The 25,914-nt window shown below is 35.6% G+C and overlaps 1 protein-coding gene across 2 annotated transcripts in view; it reads right to left on the bottom strand.

Annotated features, from left to right (window-relative positions):
- Nucleotides 1-18,890, bottom strand: part of WASHC4 (WASH complex subunit 4) — a 61,936-nt gene extending 43,046 nt beyond the window's left edge. Inside the window, exons 1-13 of one of the 2 annotated variants that reach the window (XM_081311400.1) lie at nucleotides 18,733-18,890; nucleotides 15,407-15,546; nucleotides 12,103-12,156; nucleotides 11,941-12,006; nucleotides 11,140-11,185; nucleotides 10,440-10,507; nucleotides 7,401-7,483; nucleotides 5,652-5,694; nucleotides 5,089-5,192; nucleotides 4,287-4,431; nucleotides 2,789-2,912; nucleotides 2,562-2,689; nucleotides 845-1,005 (exon numbers count right to left, since the gene is read on the bottom strand). In XM_081311400.1, coding sequence (XP_081167526.1) covers nucleotides 845-1,005; nucleotides 2,562-2,689; nucleotides 2,789-2,912; nucleotides 4,287-4,431; nucleotides 5,089-5,192; nucleotides 5,652-5,694; nucleotides 7,401-7,483; nucleotides 10,440-10,507; nucleotides 11,140-11,185; nucleotides 11,941-12,006; nucleotides 12,103-12,156; nucleotides 15,407-15,546; nucleotides 18,733-18,793 — 1,223 coding nt within the window. In that variant the 5' untranslated portion in view covers nucleotides 18,794-18,890. The remainder of the gene's footprint in view (nucleotides 1-844; nucleotides 1,006-2,561; nucleotides 2,690-2,788; nucleotides 2,913-4,286; nucleotides 4,432-5,088; nucleotides 5,193-5,651; nucleotides 5,695-7,400; nucleotides 7,484-10,439; nucleotides 10,508-11,139; nucleotides 11,186-11,940; nucleotides 12,007-12,102; nucleotides 12,157-15,406; nucleotides 15,547-18,732) is intronic. The other variant, XM_081311401.1, reaches the window with a different exon arrangement.
- Between the last annotated feature and the right edge of the window lie 7,024 nt (nucleotides 18,891-25,914).

Below are 25,914 nucleotides of genomic sequence, written 5' to 3'. Positions count from 1 at the left end.
TAAATATATGCATACATTACTTTCACAAAAATAAAAATAAGATGGGCATAGTGGAGCATGTCTACAATCCTTACAACTAATAGAGTTGAGGCAGAAGGATCCAAAGTTCCAAAGTTCAAAGCCAACCTCAGCAATTTACTGAGATCCAGTCTCAAAACAAAACGTGTTGGGGATATAGTTGGGTGGTAGAACACTTGTCTAGCTTGTGCAAAGCCCTGGGCTTAATTCCTAGTACTGCAAAATAAAGAAACAGAAATTCAGATAAGTAAGTAAAAAGGGGAATAAAAAGAAGAGCAGCAAGTTAAAGTCAATTCCTCCAAATATCATGAACACCCAAGGTTCCTGATTTCATCAAAAGACATACATTGTTGGGTGAGGTAGCACATGCTTAGAATCACAGTTACTTAAGAGGCTGAGGCAGGAGGGTTACAAGTTTGAGGCTGGCCTCAGCAACTTAGCAAGACCCTAAGCAACTTAGACCCCATTTCAAAATAAAAAATAAAAATGACTGTGGATGTGGCTCAGTGTTAAGCACCTCTGGGTTTGATGCCCGGTACAAAAAAAAAAAAAAAAAAAAAAAAGACATACTGCAAATAAATCAGACTTCACTTTAGGAAAAAAAAAAATATGGCTAATAAAAAGTGTATCTATAAACAATAAGCCTACACTTCAAACTGACTTTAAGCCTACACAATTTTTTTTTTAAAGTTTCTAGAAAATAAATCTGGAAATTGCCCAAATTTCTCTGGTAATGAAAAAGTACCCTTGATCTTATAATTCAAATGCTTTCAATATAAAACATTATAAAACATATATTTTCACTAGAATTGCTTATGAAACCTACTTGGTAAGTGATTGAGCTTTCTGCTGTAAGAAAGTATCCCTGTGTATTTTAATGGCTTGAAGACTTTTTCTGTCTAGAAGTTTGGCAGCTGCTGGTATTTTCTGGATCAGAAAATTATCAGGAAACCAAATAATATTAGCAGTTAATGTGATGGCTGGTACCTGAAACAGTGAAGACAAGGGAGAAAAAAATATTAAATGCAAGCTTAACAACACACTGTTTAGTAGTTCTACAATGTACATGGAAAACAATTCATGAAAAAGTAACCACAAAAAAAATTCATTAATAGAGCCAGGTGCTAAGGCGCATGCCTGCAATCCCAGTGACTTGGGAAGATGAGGCAGTAGGATCTCATGTTTGAGAACAGCTTTCACAATTTAGAGAGGCCCCCTGCAACTCAGTGAGACCCTGTCTCAAAAATTAAAATAAAAAGGAGCATAGTGGAGCACGCCTGTAATACCAGCAGCTCAAGAGGCTGAGACAGGAGGATCACAAGTTCAAAGCCAGCTTCAGCAATTAGCAAGGCTTTGAGTAACTCAGAAAGACCCTATCTCTAAATAAATTTTTTAAAAAATAAAAAGGCTGGGGCTGGGGCTGGGGTTGTGGCTCGGTAGTAGAGCACATCCCTTGCATGTGTGAGGCCCTGGGTTTGATCCTCAGCACCACATAAAAATAAATACATACATACATACATAAAAGTATTTAAAAAAAAGGCTGAGGATGTGGCTCAGTGGTTAAGTGCTTATGGGTACAAAAACATAAATCCCCAGTACACAAAAATAAATAAATAAAATTTAAAAATAAAAAGGCATGGAGATACAACTCAGTGGTAAACATTCCTGGGTTCAATCCCCAGTACCAAAAATCAAAACAGAACCAAAAAAACTCATTAATATATTATAAAACAAATATTTTACTATGGCATAAAGTGAAAGCATTTCTATTTCTGGTGCTGAACACATCAATTTTATTCTTCCTAAATATTAACACATACACAGGCACATACACACACCCAATTCCCCGCTCTTTTACAGATTTTACAATGAAAGTACAAATAAAAACTTGAATCCTCATGTCCTTACTTTCACTCTATTATTAGTGAAAAGAATTTTTTTTTCAAATGAGAGGGGGGAAAAAAAACTGATGTCTGGTTCTCATGTGGTCCTGTATAATTTGATGACATTACAAACTAAATTTTCAATTCAGAAATCCCAGGGAAATATCAAAGAAGCAGAAAAAAAAATTAATTTTTTTATACATTAGCAGAAAGAATACTTTAAATTTTTTCTACATTAACAGTAAGACTGAGTGACAAAAAGAAGAGGAAAAAACAGAAGAAAAATGCAGTATTAGCAGTAAAATATATAAGGAAAAAAAAATCTAAACATCCACCTGTCTATTATATAGTCTTATGAAGTGGAATTACAGAATATTTTCATTTACTATGTTACTTATTTCTGGAACACTTGGATTTTAAAACTGAATACTATCAAGATACTGGCCAAATTTTATTGTTACACTGTGTGCATGTACAAATATGAAACAACATATCCCATAATTACATACATCTATAATGCACCAATAAGAAAATGTGGAAGAAAAAAAACTCTGAATACTATCGAATTATTTTTGTAAATAAGAATAAAATGTATTTTAAATATCTAGTTATATCCAAAATCTTTTCAATCTACTCAAAAAATAAGTTCCAAATTCATACCTTCTTACAAATATCCAACAAAGACTTATAAAACTTTTTATCAACAGTTCGAAAAATTTGAAAGTGCAGTACAAAGAGTCCACAAATTCCAACATACTTGTCTCTCTGGTCAATTTCAGAAGGTTCTCCTTATAAAATAATAACACAAGAGAAAAATACACTTAAATTATGTTTATAAGGCAATGCAAACTTTGCAAACAAAAACCCCAAAATGTGATCTATATTACCAAGTTTGGCTTCTACATTTGCAAAAATTGAGCGAATACTATGTGCAAATTCTTCAGCAAAAGTGCTATTCTTTGACACAGATACTCCACCGTTGAGAGAATCAAACTGTTGTTCTATACAGGCCTATACAGGAGATATTTAAAGAGAAATTGAGGCTCTTAATCATAAAGAATCAAACATTTAAAATATATGATAAACACCTATAGTTATCATTTTAATATTATTAAAACTCAAACACAGATTCTTACTTTAGTACCTAAGTCCTCTTGACTGAAAAATGTGTATATACTTATACATCTGACTACAATTATGTGAAAGTAATAAAACTAAACCCCAAATATCTAATTCTGGATAAACAGATATCCAAAATGATGCTTAAGAGGTGTACAGAAGATATTTCTGATGACACACTGGGAAGCATGTTTTTATTTTACTTTGCACTCTCAAGGGTAGAACCTGTATTTTTTTCTGTTTACATCTGCTTTCCTAGCACTTTATTATAGTATGTGTGGAAATATCCCCTGGCAAAAGAATAAATATCAAAAATAGTTACCTTCTGAATCTAATGAACAGTTAAATTATAAAAACAAAAGCTGGGATTACTCTATTTAAATTGTGATCATGAGCAATATAAATTAAAAGTTACCCCGAAGCACATGTAAAACAGAATATAATCCAATCTCTTGGGGACACTACCTAAGTCAGACCTCTCCAATAGAACTTCCTGTGATGATGGAAACATTCTGATTATGTGCTATCTGATTAACAGTTTGCCAAGAATTACATGTGACTATTAGGTAATGGTAATACCTAAATGTAGCTATTATGACTAAGAAAGTGATTTTTAGGGCTAATGAGATAGCTCATAGTAGGCCTTGGTTTGATCCCTAGCACCAGAAAAAAAAATAGGAAGTAATTAATGTATGCAGAATTTAAACATCCGTAGAAGGTACTAAATGAACTGTGCAGACTCAACATTATATTCCCTGAGCCTAGGATGAATTCATCAGACTCTTTTTTTTAATGGTTTTTTAGTTATACATGGACACAATATCTTTATTTTGTTTATTTATTTTTATGTGGTGCTGAGGATCGAACCCAGGGTCTCTCATGTGGGAGGCGAACACTCTACCACTGAGCCACAACCCCAAACCCTCATCAGACTTTTTTAAGGTAGTTTTACAAACCTAAATCTAGAGGTATTTAACAACAAACAATATGTATTTAACAATAAAAAATATTTAACACAAACACTTAAATCTTAGTCCTTAATTTTGTCCTTTTACATAATTTAAAAGAAAACCCTCACCCCTAGTACAATCAATACACTTTTTTGTTTACTACAAGATACCAAAATAGTTATCAATTAATACACTAACAATGATTTTAAGTCAAAGCACTTTTTAAAGAAAAACAAACTCAACAGTATTCAAAAAATTCTTAGCTGAGTTAACTAATACAAGCTCATTGGTTATAGCCTGATACAGCTCTACTCACCTGAAATATCAGGCCATCAAGTAACTGCCCTTCTAGTTTTAACAAGAACTTTTCAAATGGCTTTAGTTTTTCTTCCTGAATTCCAAATTTGGAAGGGTTGTGATGTACAGACTTCAGTAACCTTGTAGAAAAGCAGGAAAAAGATCTTAAATCTACTTAAATGAATTATTAAAAACTCAAACTTTTTCCTCATTCTTATTTGGCGCTATACATTTGAAAATTTGAGCAGAATAATCCTCATACATGAAATTTTCTTTTGCTTCTTTATATCATCTTAAATTCAGATGCCTGGAGCTCTGTATATACCAGATATTTAGTGAATATTTATACATTAAATAAAACATAAAATAAAGTTTTAAAGCATGTAATAAAATGAAGCCAATTCAGAGGAAAAAAAAAACATCACTTGAATAGAGTCCAAAGAAAAAAATAAATCAGAGTCCTAAGGCAGGTAAAGTAACATTTGACTCTTCTTAAGAATGAGGATGCTTGCCAGGTACACCTTAAATCCCACTGGCTCAGGAGGCTAAAGCAGGAGAATTGCAAGTTCGAAGCCAGCCTCAGCAACTTAGTGAGGACTTGAGCAACTGAGAAGACCCTGCCTCAAAATAAAAAAATTTTAAAAAGGGCTGGGGATGTGACTCAGTGCTAAGTGCCCCTGGATTCAATCCCTGATACAAAAACAAAATGAATGAATATGCTTTATATAGGTTTATCATGCCCTCAGACAAATCCATCTGAAATTAAGCAACAGTACTATCTTCATAAATGTAAGAGAATAAACTTATTTTAATTGATGTACCTTTTGTACATAGTCCAGTGGTCTTTCAGTGTGATATGATTATCAATAATTTCATCCAGAGTGAGCAAAACTGTCAGCAGTTCTCCCAAGTGCTCATACATAGTCTGTCAAAAAACCTTTAATGATTATCATTTAGTCACTAGTTAGAAATTAAGCCTTATATAGATTTTTAAAGTAAAATATTTGGGCTAATTACTGAATTAGTTTAAGCAGGGGGGTAACATCAGTTTATTAAACTACAGGTTTGATCCTCAAATGAGACTATCAGTCTTAAATAGAGAACACTTCGCCCAATATTTCTTCCTTAATTATGACATTTTGCAGATTTATTGATTTATTTCACTGGTCAAAGAGACTATGAAGAATGTGTACTGGGCCACAACCAGGAAAACTAAAAATAACAGTGATAGTCAGTAATGCCTCATCAACTACACAAGTGAAAAGAGAATATGAAAAAAAAAAAAATCCTATAAGAATCTTGGTATGATTGTTACACTTCCTAATCACACATACTCCAAAGTAAAACACAGTAAAAATGAGCTTTACTGGTCAAGTTAAATTACCTGAAAATGAACTCCAGTTGTCTCTATAATTTTGGGGGCAATCCTATAATAAAATAACACCCAAGTTAAAAAAAAATTGCTTTTTTTAAAGAAACAGTTCATTCTTATTTTAAAGAATATACACATTAGCAGAAGCTCTTAGAATTTTAATATGCACTCATCTTAAGGCTTCAGTCATTAAAATTTAAGAGATCTAAGAAATTACTACCATGTTCCTCTCTCCTAAGAAGGGAACTGACCTATGCATTCAGACTGCTATCCCTGTATACTCACAGGAAGGGACATGACAACATGCGGCCCATGAATAATCCTAGCGATTTAAACCTAAAAGATATATCCTGGATAATGACAGAAATAACAAAACTAAAACTATTAGAATTCTTCAATTATCAGCTAGGCTCTTTGTATCCTAACCGAAGTGGTATTTTGGAACTAGGCCTCTCTTTGGTCAGATTGATTTCTTGTTCTTATTCCTACTGAAAAACATACTTCTAAGATTATACTAAAGTCAAAAGCCACAGAAAATTCATTTCACTTCCTTCCTAAACATCCAATTTACTCAACAATAAATAATTTATAATAGTATTTATATGTTAAAATACATATAGATATTTCAAAGAACACATTTTTTAAAATAAAGAGAAAATTCAAATCAATTTCATCCTTCAGGGTCGAGGTGGGGCTGGGAGAGACAGGGAGCTATACTCTCACTCTCTCCTGACACAGGGATAACTTCACTGATAAGCCAGAACAAAAAAGTACCTGATAAGAAATGCATGAGAATGAGAGTAAAAACATTCTACCCATTTATGAAGAGTTAAGGTACATTTAGAACAATGAATTAATGAATTAGAGTTAAGGTATACTTAGAACACATTTAGAACAATGAATCAACTGATGACCAAAGTAACAGTGCCAAAGTTGCCATGGAATCTTAATAAATAACTTCTATGGGCCTCATATATCTCTTCTTATCATTAAGAGTGCTAGTCAAGGGGCTGGGGTTGTGGCTCAGTGGTAGAACGCTTGTCTAGCACATGTGAGGCACTAGGTTTGATCCTTAGCACCATATAAAAATAGATAAATAAAAGTATTGTGTCCATCTACAACTAAAAATTAAAAAAATTAAAAAGAGCCCTAGTCAAACATCTAAACAAAATTACTGTAAGGATATAATTAAATAGTAAATGTGAGAAAATGTTTAAGTATAAAGAATTAATCAAATGGTAGATATTATTGTGTGGTAGTAAGAATAATCAAATTAGGAAAACTTGATCACATTTCTTAATTTAGGATAGTGGTCCCTAAATTTGGAAGATTATAGGACTACAAAATTTTTTCAGTATAGATTCCTTAGCTCCACTCCTCAGGACCCCTGATTTTAAGAAAAAAAGTCTCATGAATCAGGAAACTACTAATGTAGATAAGAAAGGAGTGAAGAGAGAGTATAGTGCAAGAATAAATTCCACATTAGTTTTTTTCTATATGGTCAAATTTCTTCTAAGTTTTTTTTTTTTTTTTTTTCTGGTTGACATTCTCATTCAGACAAATAATGGGGTCATGCACTATGGTAGAAATTGTGCTTATTAATTTATGTAATGTACCCATAAGTAGCAATTAAAACATCGTAAGCATTCAAAGAATGCTGAATAAATAAGTGAATAAAAAACTATTTCAGATGTTTAGTTTTTTAAAAGACATTTCCTGTATCTCTAATATAAAAGCAAAAACATATGTAAAATCCATTACTTGTTACTGATATAGAGGGCGGCCAACTGATGGACTACATTCATCACCACTTCATAGCATCTCGTAACAAAACAAGACAGTTCCTGAAATGATAAGTTGAGTATGTTTTACAAAATTGCCTTTTAAATGTCATCTTTTTAAACTAATTTTTATGGTAAAGAATCTTTGAAAAATAATCACTTTCTAGTAAAATGTCCAATTACCCACAAGTCAAATAACTTAAGCATTCCTCAAGCAATCAATTAACTCACTTCCTGCATCCCAGGCCATTCCTAGTTCTGTTCCCACTGCACTTCATTCATACTTCTATTTTAAGTCTAATTGTTCTAGCTATTCATATAACATCGAAGTGGGATTCATTCCGTCTTTGAATATCTATTGCCTAGCATGGTAGCTAACACTGAATTATTGCTCAGCATGAATGAAGGAGTTCAAAGGCTGCCAGTTTTGGAAAATAGGAAGATGAGAGAAGGGGTCTAGAAATCACTTCAAATATTAAGTACCTTTATAATCTATAAGTGGGCTTGGCACACAATAAGTGAAGTATCAATTACTCCAGGGTTGTGCTTGTCATTAAATAATAAATTCACATCTGTTGTATCTCAGACCTCAACTTTTAAACCCATAGAAAGTGTGTATCTAAAATATTTTAAATCTGATTAAATTTAAAACTATTTTAAATTTTAAGCTCTATGAGGGCAGCAATTTTTGTTGGTTTTATGTACTGTTGTATCCTCAGCACTAAGAGTAGGTGTATAGACATCACAAAGTGTATTTACACAAATCAATACAGCTATAACACCACTAAGCAATATAATCTTATGGGAATACTGTTGTAAATTCAGTCCTCTGTTGACCGAAACAGTTACATGGCACATGACTGTATGTGCAATTATTTTAAAATGCATTTTTTTCTTAAAAAATGCATGACACAAAATATTTGAAAGAATTATAAAATGATAAATCAAGAAAATGCCAACTAGAACAGAGTTGAGGCAGCCATATTACTATCAAACAAAACAGATTTTATGAGCATTACTATAGCTAATCACTACACAGGTTGAACATCCTTTATCTGAAATGCTTGGAACCAGATTTGTGCTTTGGCTGGAATACCTGAGAATATTTGCATATACATAATGAGATATCCAGGGGATGGGAACCAAGTCTAAATATGAAATTCATTTGTTTCATATACCCCTTATACACATAGCCTGCAGGCAACTGGATACAGTATTTTTATTAATCTGGGTTATGATATTTTCTACTTGTGATTGTCACATCAGTGCTCAAATGGTTTCAGATTTTGGAGCTGAATGTTTTAGTATTTTGGGATAGGAGATTCTCAACCTGTATATGTAACATATATTTACACAAATATATATATAATGTTTTTTAGTTGTCAATGGATCTTTATTTTATTTATTCATATGTGGTGCTGAGAATTGAACCCAGTGCCTCCCACATGCTAGGTAAGCGCTCTACCACTGAGCCACAACCCCAGCCCCCACAATTATATATTATATAATTATTATCATAGCTTAAGAGTTACCTCATAGCAATAAAAGATTTATCAGGAATCATTAAAAATTCTAAATTTGTATACACAGGATAAAATATCTGCAAATTAAGAAATGCAAATTTAATAAAACTAAGGGGAGAAACTGACACATTTACTGAAACCCTATAAACTATATTTTTTAGACACTTTCCTATCCAGAAGACCTCCTGTTAGATTCTGCCAATAAGAGATTAGGAGGCAGGAAGAGGACATGCTTTCAATTTTTTGCTATTTTTATCAAGATACCTATGTAAGAGCACCTCACCCCAACAATGGAAGTTTGCACCAGTATCCAGTTTCTTTCAGCACTTCAAATATAACCTCAAACCACCCTCTCAAGGTACCAGCACAGGCAGGGCCAAATCCTCAGGGATATGAACACCAATTCCACATGGTTATTTCAAGCTCCTAGATTCTGGAAAACCCAACTTGTTCCTTCTGTTCCCTTGATGTTGAGGTCATATCTACTTCCTTTGGATTACCTATTTTGTTCTTTCAGTCCTCTAATTCCTGTGTAACCAATTCTTTATATTAAATACCCTTTTTTAAAAATATTATTGTGTATATCTAAGGTATGCAACATAATTAGTTTTTTGTCAAATGCAGCTAAAATCTACTCATTTAAAACAATTCCATATAAAATTTTATTGCTTATTGCCCCCATGTGGTAAATTAAGATTTCTAGACTTCTTGCTACACTATTTGCCATTTTGTAACCTCTGATCTAGATCTTTTGAAGGAGCTTCTGTGATTTGTTTCCTAGATAAGACCTTGAATAACACATACCATCATCAACAAAGTGCTCTCAATTAGGTCAAGTAGATACCCCAGAAAGAAATTATAAGGATTCGAACCATATATTTGCATGCACAATTTGATAAAACGTATCAAGTCTTATATCCAACAATCAGAAGGGAGGTGGAACTATGGATATTTTTTCTTTAGTCCTGATTTTTGTTTTTGTCACTTTGTGCATTATTGTATGCTCTCCCGCTGGGGCAGCAAGGGAATAGAGATTATTTCATGCTTTTGATTAAATCAAGCCAAAAGATATGGAATCACTAAAACTCTTCAGAGATACAAAGCATATCTAAATTGAAATATTCTATTAGAAGCATCAAGCACCGCTGCTTTTAACAATCTCATCAATGCTCATTCAACAGCTTAAGCTTCACCATTTACAACTTTCCCACATGTAATTTATCTTCTTCCACAAGGTACAAAGTTGAAGTGACTATAAAAAGCATGATAAATCATCCTTTAAAAAATTATGCAAAGAAACTGATTTTGATACCTTATTCCTCTAAGAGTGCTTGGAAATTTTTCAGAAGTCTATCTCTTAAACTACAATCCAATGCTTATTAAGTGTCTCACAGAGCACACATATCCTTAGCATGTAAAGTTTTCAGAACTTTCTAAATTGGGATTTATTCAAACTTTTAAAAGAAAAAGCTCATTAAAAAGCAAAAATCACTTACCTGTAAGAATGAAATAAATCTCCCCATTTGAATTTGGCAATCACCTTCCACCATGCTGGAATCTGTAGCTTTAAAGGACAACATGAATAATTACATTTCAATTTTTTCGTCTGAATTCAACACCAAAACACACTTATTTTTTTAATTAGGACATCTTCTAATCCACATAGTATTTATTATATTTTTTCTTGTCTTTTTCTTCATTATTTTAATCTGCATAACATTAAAGAATTTTTACTGAAGAGAAAAATTCGACAATAGTCATACAATTAAAAGTAACCATCTGCTTCACTATTAAATGAATTCAAGAAAAATCCTCATCTAATTATGGTACTTTTGGGGGGTTAGTTTGGTTTGGTATCTGGGATTAAACCAAAGGGTGCTACCCCACAAGCTACATCCCCATTGCCTTTTCAGTTTTGAGGCAGGGTCTTGCTAAGTGGCTGAGGCTGGCCCCAAACTTGTGATCCTCCTGTCTCAGCCTCTGGTGGTGTAACAGGCATGCATTACCATGCTTTGTAACTTACGAAAATACCACAAATCAGTTTTAGAGAATTCTCTTGTTTAACCAACCAAATAAACCAACAAAAACCTGGAATTTTTTTTTCTCACACTAATACATGACATAATCATGTTCTGTCAACTTTCTGTTCATTTCAATCTCATTACCACAATACCATTTTGAAACTTTAAAACATACCTCCTTCTCCATAAAACAAGAGCCCATTGTAAAACTTAGTTTCAGCCTGTTTAAAAAATAATAAAATAATTTTAAACACTGTTTTGTTTTCAAATTTCTAGGCTCTCTTATTTATACTTAACAACAGAGGACTACAACATCATTTACAACTTTTTTTTAATTTCAAAAGCTACTTACAAGTAAATTCAATTTTTCTTAAGATTAACAAATATGTTACTGATACTCAAAGCTCTATCCTGATTTCTTTAGCCTTGACTCATCTGACCACCCTCATTGTTCCACACTGTTCCACTAGTTAATAGATAGCAACCACAGTGTCAAAGAGTGAGAGGGAAAAAAAAGATGACACTTAAACCAACTTTTATCAGAGTGTAAATGGCTCTTGGGTAAGAAAACACAAAACCAAATAGATACTAAGGATTCAAAGGTTTTTTAAAGAAATCAGTTATATCTAGCTAGCCACTACATATGGCAGGTAACACCAACTTGGGAGGTATCCAGACCTGGATTCAAACTGTTAAGATGCAAGACATTAGACAAGTGACACCCTCTTTAAGCCTCAGTTTCTTCTATTCCTAACCTACCTCCCTGAGTTAGGGAGGACTACCCATATTAGCATGGTGTTTGGCACACAAGAAGTACGCAATGGTGTTATAACTATTAGTATCTTACTATTAGTATTATTACTGTTATTTCAAATAATTCATTTAATATTCAATATTCATAGACCACCACATATATACAAGCACTTTTTTGCTCTAAATGATCTGGTTTTAAAGTTTTAGATATAAAAATAATTACCTCATATTTTAATTTCTTGATTTCACAACAAAGTGCAGCATAAACAGTGATGACTTTGTTTAAAACCTAGTTTCATGAGAGAAAAGAAAATAGAAAAAGTAAATTTTAAAAAATAACAAAAGCATTTTTTTAAAATACATTTTTAGGTTTAGGACTTTGTACCTTGTTTTCAGTCTTTATGAGTTCCAAAAGGGAAGACTGTTCATAAGGCAAAAGCTATAGAAACAAAGAAAAAGAACATTTCTTTTTAATCTGGAAAAAAAAAAAAATCACTGAAATTTTAAATACATGAATTGAGACTATCTATACTCTGTTTAAACTTGTGTTAGACCCTGTACTCAGCACTAAAACCCAACCAACTTGTTTGTTCAAAACAATCTCAACAGAGGAAGTAAAAAAAAATAATAAGCTCAAGAAGGAAAAATAAACAAGCTCAAGAAGAAATGACCCAACATAACACCACTATGCTGAAAGACTGTAGTTGTGCTCTGGGACATAAGGTGGTTGATTATAAATGCAGTGCAATAAAATGCTAAGTAATGAGATAATACTAACCAATAAATTCTATTAATTATGAACATGGGAAAGGACAACTATCATTTTGGAACTCATTATGCAGGCATACATTCAGTAAAATATGGTCTGAGATGTAGCTTAGTGGTAGAGCACTTGCCTAGCATGTGTGAGGCCCTGTGTTCAATCTCCAGTACCAAAGAGGGGAAAAAACAATTTACAATTTAGTAAGATGTTAATATGATACCTAAAAGGGAAAAGTAAGTTATCATAAAGAACAGAACAAAGAAGAAAAGAGAAAATATCATCTTTTCTTGTATAAATCAAAGACCCAAAATCACTTAAAAATGCAGTCTTGGGTTCACTTATCTTCTAAGACCAGCTCACAATCTACCTCTTTCACAAAGCCTTCCTATAATCATCATCTACAAGTGATGACTTTTAAGTTTCAGATCTTTCTTTTGGTAATAATAACAATAATTAAATATTTATGTAGGTAAATAACCTTATTATTATGTTGGAATTTGTTTTCAGAGATTTTGCCTGATTTTGTGATTCCCCAAAAGTACTACTACTCTTGTGGAGTTAGAAACATGAAACAATTGCCCAATAATGGAATTAAGAAGATTCCAAAGAAAGCAACAGGGAGCAGGAAGGTTTTGTATAATGATAAAATTTAAGAGATTAGAATGCTTCTGTGGGGGAACATAAAAGCTAAGAGATTATTTCACCCTTTTATAAAATCTGAGAGTTGAGAGAAACACCAATGTTTATGATCACAACTATGAGGCTCTTAAAGCTCAAGAATAAGTCTTTAAAAAACAAGAAGTTTTACTGAAAAAAATACAGAAACTCATTACCTTCAGAGATAATACAGGTTGACAATGGCAATTTCCTAGTGAAATTCCTATAATTTATATACAATGATTCTGATAGATGTGTCAAACAAAAAAAAACAGACAGCAACAAATTTAGCTTAAAGATTTTTTAAAGGAAAACTATGCTTATCCAGTCAGCAAGACAAAAAAGTTTAGCGTAATTTCATTTTACAAATACATAAAGCATTAGTAAGGCAATTTAGAGTAGCAGATAAGGAATGTGCTCTGGAACTAAACTGCCTTTTATTGATTTGTCACTTAAATTCACTTTTTGAGTGTGTTGCTTAACTTTTCCATTCCTTTATTTTTCATTTGCAAACAGAGATGATACAGCATTGTTGTGGGATTTTAAAAGTCAATACCTCTCTTAAAACACAAGAATAAAAAGTCCAATTTTAAAATGGGCTAGGGCCAGGTACAGAGGCGAGCACCTGAAGTCCCAGCTACTTGGATGGGAGGCAGAGATAGGAGAATCCCCTGAGCCCAAGAGTTTGAGGCCAGCATGGGCAACAATGGAAGACCCTGCCACCTCCTCCCACCCCTGACAAAAAAAAAGGAAGAGCAGAGGATCTGCACACACATTTCTCTAAAGAGAATTTCTCCATTTGTATAAATGGCCAAGAGCACAGGAAAAGATGCTCAACATCATTAGCCATAGAAGAAATAGCCATATGAAATTCAAATCAAAACCACAATAAGATATAATTTCATACCCACTAATATGGCTATAATAATTTTTTTAAGAACATAATATCAAGTGTTGACAATGATATGGAGAGAAACTGGAACCCTCATACATTGATGGTAGGAATGTAAAATGGTGTGGCCACATTGGGAAAAAGTCTTACAGATCCTTAGAAAATTAAACAGCATATGACACAGCAATTCCACTGAGGCTTACACTTCAAGAGATATGAAAACATGTCTACAAAAAACTTGTACACGAATGCTCACAGCGGCATTATTTTAGAACTCTATTCCAAAAAGGAAAACCCCAACTATTTAGCAATTGATGAATGCATAAATAGACTGTATTTGCATTTCATACAAAGGAATATTATTCAGCAATAAAAAGAAAGTAAGACATGCTCATGAGCCTTATATGGATGAGCCTTAAAAACATTATGGTAAGTAAAAGAAGTTGGACACAAAGGACTACATATTGTATGTCTCCAATTATGAAATGTTCAAAAGGGACAAATCCATAGAGAGATAAAGTAAACTGATTGGTGGTAGCCTAGAGTCAGTGGATATTGGTATAGCACAATATGGAAGCAGGGGTGACTAAAAGGTGCAAGATTTTAGGAGTGATAAAAATGTTCTAAAACTGACAGTGGTGACGGCTGCACAATTCTGTAAATAAACATAAAAAAAAGATCACTGAATTGTACAATTTAAGGGGGTTAATTTTATGATATGCAAATTACATCTCAAGAAAGCTGTCATTAACAAAAAGGCAATGTGTGACTTATGACAGACACAGTATATAAATGCTCAACAAATATTAATTATTATTTAAGTGGAAATAGACCAGTTTCAAAGACAGAACAAGACAGTAATCTCAAAATGTAACAGAGTAAGAGTAACACATTAAACAATCATTCCCACTTCAATATCTCCAATATAACACAAAGAAACTTTTTGAAAATATTCTTATATCTTGATTGGGATACAAGTTATAGACATACATGTTCCCAAAATTCACTGAACAGTATCTTTAAAAATCAGTACTTTTCAGTGTATGAAAATAACCTCCATAAGAACAAACAAGCCAAGCTTAAATAGTCTATCCAGCACTCTTATTATTTTTTTAGTGATGAAAAACAATGACCAAGTCAAAAAGCTGGAGCTTGTACCACTCTTTGACACTAACATCTTCAAGAATCATTCTTTCAAAAAACAAATTTTAAAAACATCTACCTAGCTTAGAGAAAAGAAAGTTAACAATTTTCTGTAATTTCTTTTTACTCTTAAAGATTGAAAATAAAATATATTTTCTACTTTAAAATTGAAGTTTAATATATTCTAGGTCCTGAAAATATATACATAAGTAAAATAATCAAGCCAAATCAAACCTTTAACGCTATAGGATCAAGATTGAAATCCCAAACATCTCCAATTGAATCATCCAGCGCGTCCTCGATTCTTCTCAATTGAGATGTATATTCCTCCAGAAATTTTCCATAATTCTTAAGTTGGACTTCAGCATGAATTTCTAAATTTAAATTTTAAAACAGTATGTTAGAGCCACAAGTAATGAATTACAGAACACATACTTCAAATAACCTCAGAAATCACAGCAAAGCATTGTTAATTATTACTTTGGAATGTCTGGACTTCTTGAAAATAAAGTTCCAAAGTTAAACAGTAATTCAGCCTTCAACTTTTTCCAAATGCATAAAACAGTTTTAAAAGCAGTGACCCATTTACCCAGGACTTCTAACCAATCTGAATAATGCCTCTGACAACTCAATGTCTTGATTCTATGTTTTAGTGAGAAACAACTCTACTGAAAAATATAAATATTCACAACCTGGCCTGAAGCAGGTGCAAAAATCTACATTGAGCTGGGGATATGGCTCGTGGTAGAGGGCTTGCCTAGAATGTGCAAGGACCTGGGCTCAATCCCCAGCACTACAAAAATAAACAAGCTGCTGGCTGCGCTGGTAACTTAAGCCGGGCACAGCACACCTGCAAATCCAGCAACTCAGGAGGCTGAGGCAGAAGGATCACAAGTTCAAAGCCAATCTCAACAACTTAGCAAGACCTTGGTTTCAAAATAAAACATAGAAAGGACTGAATATGTGGCTCAAGGGTTAAGCACCCCTGGATTCAATCCCCAGTGCCCCCCCAAAAAAATCTGTATTGTTAAAGAAGCAACATTTTTAGATGATAATTTAAGAATATTTTTCTCATAATGCCTAAAACTTTACCATGTTTTATAATTTGTTAAATTATTTAACTATAAAAACAAGTTGGAAAAGTAAAGTCAGAACAAAATACTGTGCTGATATTTACAGAATTAACACAATTCATGACTTTAAGCTTAAAGTCACTGGAATAAACCATATTTTAAAAATGCCAGATCATCAAAATTAATGAAAGTAATTACTTCATCCTATACATAAGAATTATTTATTCACAAAGGCAGCAAATTCAAGTTTCTTTTATTGATGTGTATAACTATTCAATCTTTGTCTTCTAAAAAAAGAAAATTGTTCTTTTCAAATTAGCAATATGGGGCTGGGGTTGTAGCTCAGTGGTACAGTGCTTACTTAGCATATGTGAGGCACTGAGTTTGATCCTCAGTACTACATAAAAATAAATAAATAAAATAAAGGTATTATGTTCACCTACAACTAAAATTTTTTTTAAAACTTTTAACTTAGCAATCTAAAGCAACTCTAAGATAAAGTATATTCTGACTCATGCTGTATTAAAGATCTACCTTCCTATTTTTCCTTAGTGTTTGCAACTCATGATCTGAATCAGAAGAACCAATTTAGCTCAATAAAGTTTCTATCTCATTACAGCATTAATCTAGGTAGTTTTGGAAAACATTTAGTCTAGATATAATTCATAGTCCAAAAATCAATAAAAACCAGTCTTCTCTTTCCTACAGCTAACATAAAAACTACATAAGTGTTCAGGACCCCAAATTGACATTCTATTCTGTTACATGGGAAAGGATCAAGCTTCATTTGACCAGCAAATGAATTCTCAAAGACAATACTAGAAAAACACACCAATAAATTGCTCCCTTAGTTTGAGAATTCACAAGATAGAAGGGAAAAGAAAACCCTAATAACATTGAGGTTCCTTGCCAATAATGAACAGTTGAAAAATTAGTAAAAGTTAAAGTACATGACTTGACATAAGAATCACATGATTATTCAGAATTCTAAACACCTGTATAACAGTCATCTTTTCCAATAGTTACCCTTCCTTGCCTTATCTTTGTACCCTTAACAGCAACTGGAGTGTAGAAAATGTCTGTTGAATGAATCAGATTATTCTACTTCAAGTTGGAATCATTTCAAAACCAAATAACATATCTTCATTCATTATTTTTTAATATCCTTTATTTTATTTTTATGTGGTGCTGAGGATTAAACCCAGTACTTCACGTGTGCCAGGCGAGCACTCTATCACTGAGCCACAACCCCATCCCATTTATTTATTTTTTAGTTTTAATTGGACAATATCTTTATTTTTATGTGGTGCTGAGGATCCAACCCAGGGCCTTACATGTGCTAGTCCAGTGCTCTACTGCTGAGCCACAACCCCCAGCCTCATTATTGTTTTGAAGATACTAACATAGGAAACCTTTGCCTACAAAACACCATACACGACAACCCGCTTCTCACAATAAGCACCAAAGATCTGCAACAAAAAATGATTCAAGATTTTTGTCAATAGCTCCAAGATTACTTTTATGTTGCATAAGCGTTAATATCTTAAAAAATGTTTTGTAAAAAAAAATTCAAACAATGCTGGATGTAGTTTACCCATCTTTGAGAAATGAATAATCTTAAATTCATAGATGTTAAGTTTCTCTTTATAAAATCAGACAAAGTTCACCTAGAATTTTTAAAAACTGACTTTCCGATTTGGGGAAAACAGCATGCCCCAATATCTCTTTAAATAGATTAATATCAACAAAGATAGACTGAGGACTTGCAGTAATCTCAAGTAGTTTCATTAAGATAATTAGTTTGGGCTCTATATTTTGCCAAAAGAAACTGTTAGGTTTTCCTTTTTCTGGTTGTTGAATTCTACGTTTAAAAAAATCAGTCCATTCTATTTATGAAGCAAAATTTCAAGCTCTGTTGTAATTTTTTAAAGCTTTTATAGCTGCGATGCAAGACTCGCCATCCCAGGAAACACACGAGTTAACATAATGGGCCTGGAAGAGGGTAAAATGATATTCGGGTTATTTTCTACCGCGTGAACAGCTGTTTCCTCGCTATTTTCTACGGTTCTAAGTACCGGAACCCAAACTTCCAAAAGTTGGTTTGAGAAAAAGAAGAAAAACAGGAAACCGAAACAGGAACCCAGGCAAGAGCCTCTGCTTGAAGTGCACGCTCCGCGAACTCGACGAGGTCCCCGCGAGGCAGGCCGGGGGCCTCCTGGGCGCGCCCGCCCGCAGCCCCGGCCGCAGAGAGCCCACCGCGGTCGGCCCGCGCACGCAGAGCCCCGGCCGGCCGACCCGCCGTCTGCGGGCCCCGACCCGGGAAGGCACACCCGAGGGCGCGTAGCACTCACACCCCCGGGGTGGCCAGGGTCCGGGACCCGACGGCTGCGCGGCGCCCCGACGCAGAGCCCTCCTGCAGGAGCGCCGCCACGGCTGCGGCCGGCCGGGGAGGGTCCGCCCGCGGCCCGCGCCCTGACACTCCCTTACTCTGTGAGCCGTCGTCAACGCGGTCAAACTCCCAGTCAGGGGACAGAGTCTCCACCGCCATCACCCCAGCGCCTCCCACAGACACAGCCTCAACTAGCCCAGGCGGCGACGCCGGCCTCGCCCCAGCGGCTGTCACAGCACGTGACTTCCGGCCTCGGCCCCGCCCCCGCGCGCGAGGGCCGGCCGGGCTCGCAACCCCTGCGGCCGCGGGGACCGCTGGGAAAGTGAGTCCTCCGCCGGGGACGGACGCGGTCGCCATGGCGGCGGCGGCGCCTGTTTCCGCGGGCTTCTTGGGTCCTTGCGTGGGCCTTGCCACCGCTCACTACTTTCCCATGCCACACAGGCTCCCGCAATTTCACCTTGCGGTCTCACGACTATTTTTATTGCCGGGGGGAGTTACTCCTCAGTCCGGCCTTGAAAGGGCCGCATCGACGGCGTGAGGGCTCCACAGGAAGGCGTGGTCTTGGGGAGGACGCTGTCCAGGCGCCTTTCCAAGAAGCGCAAAGGTCCATCGTCTTTCCTGTCACCCGGCAGCGGAGGCCTTGCGCTCCCAGCTCGTCCAAGACCTCAGTGCGAGAGGAAGAATTAACGATTGCCCTAAAGGGTATCTTCCTGCTTACCCTGCATTCCACGGCTCTCCTCCCGGCGCTTTTAGGAACGCGGAGGGGGCTTCTCCACGAATAAGGGATTGGTGTTACCCGCACATTCTACGTTTATCCAGATATTTGCCCATGAATGTACATTGCAGCGTGGTTTTTATTATTTTTTTTAAAGAGAGAGTGAGAGAGGAGAGAGAGAGAGAGAATTTTTAATATTTATTTTTTAGTTCTCGGCGGACACAACATCTTTGTTGGTATGTGGTGCTGAGGATCGAACCCGGGCCGCACGCATGCCAGGCGAGCGCACTACCGCTTGAGCCACATCCCCAGCCCGCAGCGTGGTTTTTAATAGGAAACGATCTAAATGTCCCTCAGAATGGGATAGTAATAGAAAACAATATAGCCTTTATGAATTACTAAAGAGTTATTAAAAGAAGTAGATCTGTAATGGTAAGAAACACCAACAGCAGGCAGTTGCAAAATAATGCATATTTATGGTTGCATTTGTATTTTAAGTTATATAAACATGCATATGTTTTTGCAAATTCATGGAGAGAGAAATCACACTAAAGAGGACAGCAACTCCGAAAAAGTATGTGTTGGTGAGTAGAAAGTTTTAAAGTTTTGGTGTGTATACTTAAGTTTCTACGAATCTTTAGCAAGGAGAATTTATTAAGGTTTTTTGGTGAGTTTTTTGTTTTGTTTGTGTGTGTGTGTGTGTAACTTCAAGTACCAAAATAAGTAATCAATGTCCAGTGCTCTCCTCCCCACCCACACCTTACTGGCCATTGAACTCAGGAGCAGTCTATCACTGAGCTACATCCCCAGTCCTTTTTATTTTTTTATTTTAAGACAAGATCTTACCCAGGAGTTATCCACGCTAGCCTCAGACTTACCATCTTCTGCCTCAGCTTCCCAAGTAGCTGGTGTTGCAGGCATGCACCACAGTACCCAGGTAGAATTTCTCTTGAAAAGCTTTGTTCTAGATATTATTGTTTGGATATGATTTGAATGCCATCCTCCAAGTTTTCATGTGTTGAAGTTTGATCCCCACTGTGAGGTATTAAGAAGGTGGAATTGGGGCTGGGGTTGTAGCTCAGTGGTTGAGCGCTTGCCTCGCATGCCTGAGGAACTGGGTTCGATCCTCAGCACCACATAAAAAATAAATAAATGAATAAATAAAACAAAGATATTTTTAAAAACTTTTAAAAAAAAGAAGGTGGAAATGTGTGTGACTGGGATTATAGCTCAGTGGTAGAGCCAGCAGGAGGTCTCCAACACCATGGAAATGTCAAGGTAGAAATTTATACAACAATAGTATTGAGAAGTAGAGCCTTTGTGAGCTGATTTAGATATAAGGTTATTAGATATTATTGTTTGGATATGGTTTGAATGCTATCCTCCAAGATTTCATGTGTTGAAGTTTGATCCCCATTGTGAGGTATTAAGAAGGTGGAAATGGGGCTGGGGTTGTAGCTCAGAGGGAGAGAATTCAGGAGAAATGAACATACCTGTCCCTTAATCTCTTTCTATGTGATAACCCTGAACCACCTTGGGATTCTGTCAGCAAGCAGACCATTACCACATGTAGCCCCTCACACTTAGGCCAGAATTCTGACCCAAAATAAACCTCTTTGTTAAAAAATACAGCCCCAGGTATTTTGTTGCAGTAATGAAAAACAAATACAGAGACCACAGATTTGCAGTGGATCAAATATTTATCGAATGCCAACTCTACTTAAACATAAAAATAATAAAACAGACAAAAAAGATTGACCCATGCTCCTTTGGTTCTTGCTTGTGGTATTAGTGCTTAGTGGGCATTTTATTTATTTTTGACCTTCACTTTTTTTTTTTTTTTTTTTTTTTTTTTGATACAGGGATCTCACTCACTGTGTTGCCAAAGCTCATCTTGAACTAGTGGACTCAACTGATGTCCCATCTCAGCCCCCTCAGTAGCTGAGATTACAGGCATGCATCACCATGCCTAGCTTCTGGCAAACCTTTTTTCACATTACTCTCTGAGTGATCTTGAAATCTGCTTTGCCGTGTTCTTCACATTTACTTTAATCACACATAATTAATCTCCCAATAGTTCATTATGATAAACTGAAGTTACAAGTAAGAGCAATTTGAATCTGCAAATACACTAATTTATAAATAAGTTAGTGTTGAAAGGGAGTATCAAGTAATGATTGTGGAGAGAAGGCACTGCCCTGCTCTGAGTTGCTCCATTTGTATGGAACAGCAGTGCCCTGACTTATTCCATTTTATAAAGCAGTTTGACCTGAGGTACTCTATTTTGAATTAAAGTGATAAAGCAGAATGACTCGAAAACTTGTCTGAGCAAACAGATAACCTCCAGATGGTAGACATACAGAATTCATCAAGAAGAATAACCTCCAGCAATACAGCATGATCATAAGGCACAAACTGAAAATTGAATAATGAATAATGACCACTTGTGAACTTACCAAATTAAATCAGAAACTCATGGATGCATGGACATCAAACCCATATCAGAGAAACAAGGCGCCTGAGTTTATCAATCTCACCAGAAGTAATCCTTTCACCTGAAATACATAAAAGGAGGACCACCAAAACGGTAATGGGTGGTGTTGCAACCCATCCAGTGAACTGCTCAGGAGGTCCACAGGTAACAAACTCCCAACTCTGTTCCTAGGACTTCAGCTCAGCAGATCCTCACCCTCCCCCACTTCACAACTGCCTGCCCTCTAGACCTTGGCTTAGAATAAGTTCAGCACCCTGATAGCCTTGACCCCTGAGCAAGTTCTTCAGCTGGTTCCTGTTCTGACCACTTGCAGTAAGTCTTCTGTAGTTATATTGCTCCCTGCCATAGGGCCTCTTAAAACCCTGTGTCCACCTTAACCTTCCTTAGCCTTCTGTAACCTATATAGCATTGTGTTAAGTATGATGTGTGATTTGAGTGTTATAAACATTAGTAATTAAGACTGAAATGGAAAGCTAGAAATTATGATTGCCTGGGTCATAACACCAAGTGAACCATGAGTAATTTCAGGAATTTGAAGCTGATGAAATTGATGTAGCTTGTAAATTTATTATTACTCAATAAATCCTGACAATGTGGAAAGACACAAATGTGTCCAGTCTATGTTAATGGAATAGCTTGTTCAGGACATTAGTTAAAAGCACAATTTTTATTATATTTTTTATTTGTTCTAATTAGTTATACATGGCAGTAGGATGTACTTTGACACATCATATATAAACGGAGTATAATTTCTCATTCTTCTGGTTGTACATGATGTGGAATCACACTGGTCATGTAGTCATATATATACTTAGGGTAATTATGTCTGATTAATTCTACTATTCTTCCTACCCTCATACCCCCTCCCCTCCCTTCACTCCCCTCTACCTAATCTAAAGTAACTCTATTCTTCTTTGCCCATCCCCCTTATTTTGAAGTAGCATCCACATATCAGAGAAAACATTTGGCCTTTAGTTTTGGGGGGGATTGGCTTATTTCACTTAGCATAGTATTCCAGTAACCATATTGCTTAGGTCTAAATCTAAACACAGCCTCTTGGTAGCCATGTGATATTAGACCAAGCAACTTAACCTCTGCCTCAATTTTCTCATCTTTAAAATGAGAAAAAAAATAGAAAATACCTCATAGGATTGTTATAAGAACTAAATTAATTTTTACATAGAAGGCACATAGAACAATACCAACCACAAATTGTAGAGTATTTGCTATTATGAACCAATATGGCCTTATTTCTTAAAAACTTAAGGATTGCCTGTCTTGAAATTAAATATCTTTAAACCAAATTCCAGAGCCTAGAATCTCAAATTTGTTAGAAAAGTGCAAGTTAAATATTAAATAAAAAAGTACATTCACTAACTGAAAAATGCTATCTGAAAGTTTTGATTAACTATTTCTTAGACCTAGTCTACAGAAGATGAAAAATCATTTTGAGAAATTAAATATCTTTCTTTATACTACTCTTCATTCACACAGTATTTTCTGCAAGGCAAGTTTGCAGATAGAAGGGGAAACATTTTACATGGACAGTATTGTGCTGATTTGAGAGCTTCTGAGAACTTTAGAACAGCTGCCCACAGAAGGTGCCTGTGCCAGCTCCAAGGAATTCTGCCTTTAACCTACAGGTGTTTATACCTGCACATTAAATACCAGCTCACTCCATACCAAATTATTTTTACATATTATATAAATAAGGTCTTGGTGAACTTGTTTTTAATATACATTATTTTTCCTACAATGTAAAATCTGTGGTTATAACTTCCAGAAGACATCTCACCTAGTGATTTGTCACAGAGTCCTGTGTATACCTGTCAAAAAGATTCCTAATATGTTCATGTATTTTTTCAGCAAATAATCTCTCACTTGGACAGTAACGTAACCTATGATGGACCTTCTCTCTCTATTGCTCATAGAAAAAGGGCTGAGGATGTGGCTCAATTTATTGAGCCCCTGGGGTTCAATTAAAAAAAAAAAAAACCTACCAGATCTAGTCACATCCCACTTCGGCTCTTTTCCTGGATTCCCACTGTCTCTGCATGGAGTTTTCACTTCACAGCATGCAGTCCAAGGTTTCTTCCAGTCTGGCCTTTGATTTAAGGGACCCAAGCATCCCTGTACTGGTTGTGTCATCAATGATTGTGGAATCTTATAGATTACCATTATATGTGATTCTCTGAATTCCAGATTGGACTGGGAGTTCCAGTCCTGTGCTTCCACAGTATATACCACTTGGAAATTATCTGTTGATGCAGTTGTCCACCCTAATAGGGTACTATTAGTTTCCCTTTGCTGCTTAACAAATTGTCACAAACTTAGTGACTTAAAACACATCTATTATATTTCAGTTCTGGAGGTTAGAAATCCAAAATCAGTCTCAACAGGTTAAAGTCAAGGTGTCTTCCTGGACATTCTGCTGGGACAATTTGTATCTTTGTCCTTTTACCTGCCATGCATGACTCAAACCTTTTCCTTCTGTCACCACATCTGCTATTCACTGACTCTGCCTTCCCTTTATAAGGACCTTTGTGATTACATTGAGTTTGCCTAGATAATCCAGTTTAATCACCATATCTCAAAAATAATTACTTCTGCAAGTTCCCTTCAAACACATAAGCTAACACATTCTAAGGTTCGGGGGGTCAGGATGTGAAAGTCTCTGTGGCTCCTCAGCCTCACGTTGGCCATAAATTCTTTGATATCAGGGACCATGATTTATTCCCATATTGCACAGTCCCTGGTATACATTAAACACTCAAAGTGTTTGAGATATTAAAATCTGTAGTTATCGATCATTCTAGATATAAGGACTTCTTCAAATTTCTGAGTTTATTTTTAAAATGTATTTTTCAGGGCTAGGGATATAGCTCTGGTAGAACATATACATAACATGTTAGGCCCTGGTTTTAATCCCCAACACCATGAATAAATAAAAGTAGATGAAGAATGTATTTTTCAAAATTAGCTGCCCTAATGACTCAATAAACCCCCATTTTAAAATAACAACTATAAATGTAAAAAATTAAGAAGTCTGAAATCCTTTCTGACAATTCCAATATCTAGATTTCCTGTGGGTCTCTTTTCTGCTGGCTGGTGATATTTCTTTTTCTCTTGGTTTTCCATCATTTGCTCTTATTTCCTGGTATATCTGATAATTTTTTCAGTGAACTCTTGCCATTGTGTGTGAAGAGTTGGCAAAGATAATTTAAGGCTATGAATGATGTTATCTTTCTCCATTTTCTCTGGAAGGCCATTAGAGTAGGGACATATTACTTTAACCCAAACTAAGACTGTTCTGATTGAAAGCTGGGTTTGTCTTTATGACCTTCATCCTGGAGTATAACTTTGCAGGACTGCTTGGCAGAGTCTGTCAAACCTCCACTCATCTTTTCAAACTGTTAATTACTACTCTTGGCTATTCAATCTCTTAGATTCTCAGCTGCCACTTAGAAATCAGCAAATGTGAGCCATGTGCAATGGCACAAGCCTGTAATCCCAATGACTCAGGAGATTGAGGCAGGAGGATCACAAGTTCCAGGTCAGCCTCAGCAACTTAGTGAGATCCAGTCTCAAAAAGAAAAAAATTAAGGGCTAGGGTTGTGGCTCAATGGTAGAGCATTTGCCTGGCATGTGTAAGGTACTGGATTCAATTCTCAGCACCACATATAAAGAAAGAAAGAAAAGAAAAGTCCATCAACAAGTAAAAAAATATAAATAAAAACAAAAAGGCCTAGGAATGAGGCTCAGTGGTTAAGCACCCCTGGGTTCAATGCCCGGCACAAAAAAAGAAAAAAGAAATCAGCAAATACCTAAATCCCTTCAGGTGAAATGTGGTGTCAAATCACAGGTTCACCTCTCTAGACTTTCTCTCCTGAATTTTGGGTCAAGTCCTCTCTATCCTGGGTCATCCATGCCCTCAAAATTATTTTTAGCAAGAAAAGCAAAATGGATAAATGGGATACAGGTGGGGGTGGGGTGGGAAGAGATTTCTGACACTCTAAGTAAGCCCAAATTTAGCAGCAAATTCAAAGTATTAGGGGTTATAGATGTGGCTCA

Source organism: Spermophilus citellus, assembly GCF_964194105.1.
Source record: "Spermophilus citellus genome assembly, chromosome: 10".
NCBI classification, from domain to species: Eukaryota; Metazoa; Chordata; class Mammalia; order Rodentia; family Sciuridae; genus Spermophilus; species Spermophilus citellus.
The sequence above is the reverse complement of the archived record's forward strand: the minus strand, read 5'-3'. Positions and strand labels throughout refer to the sequence as shown.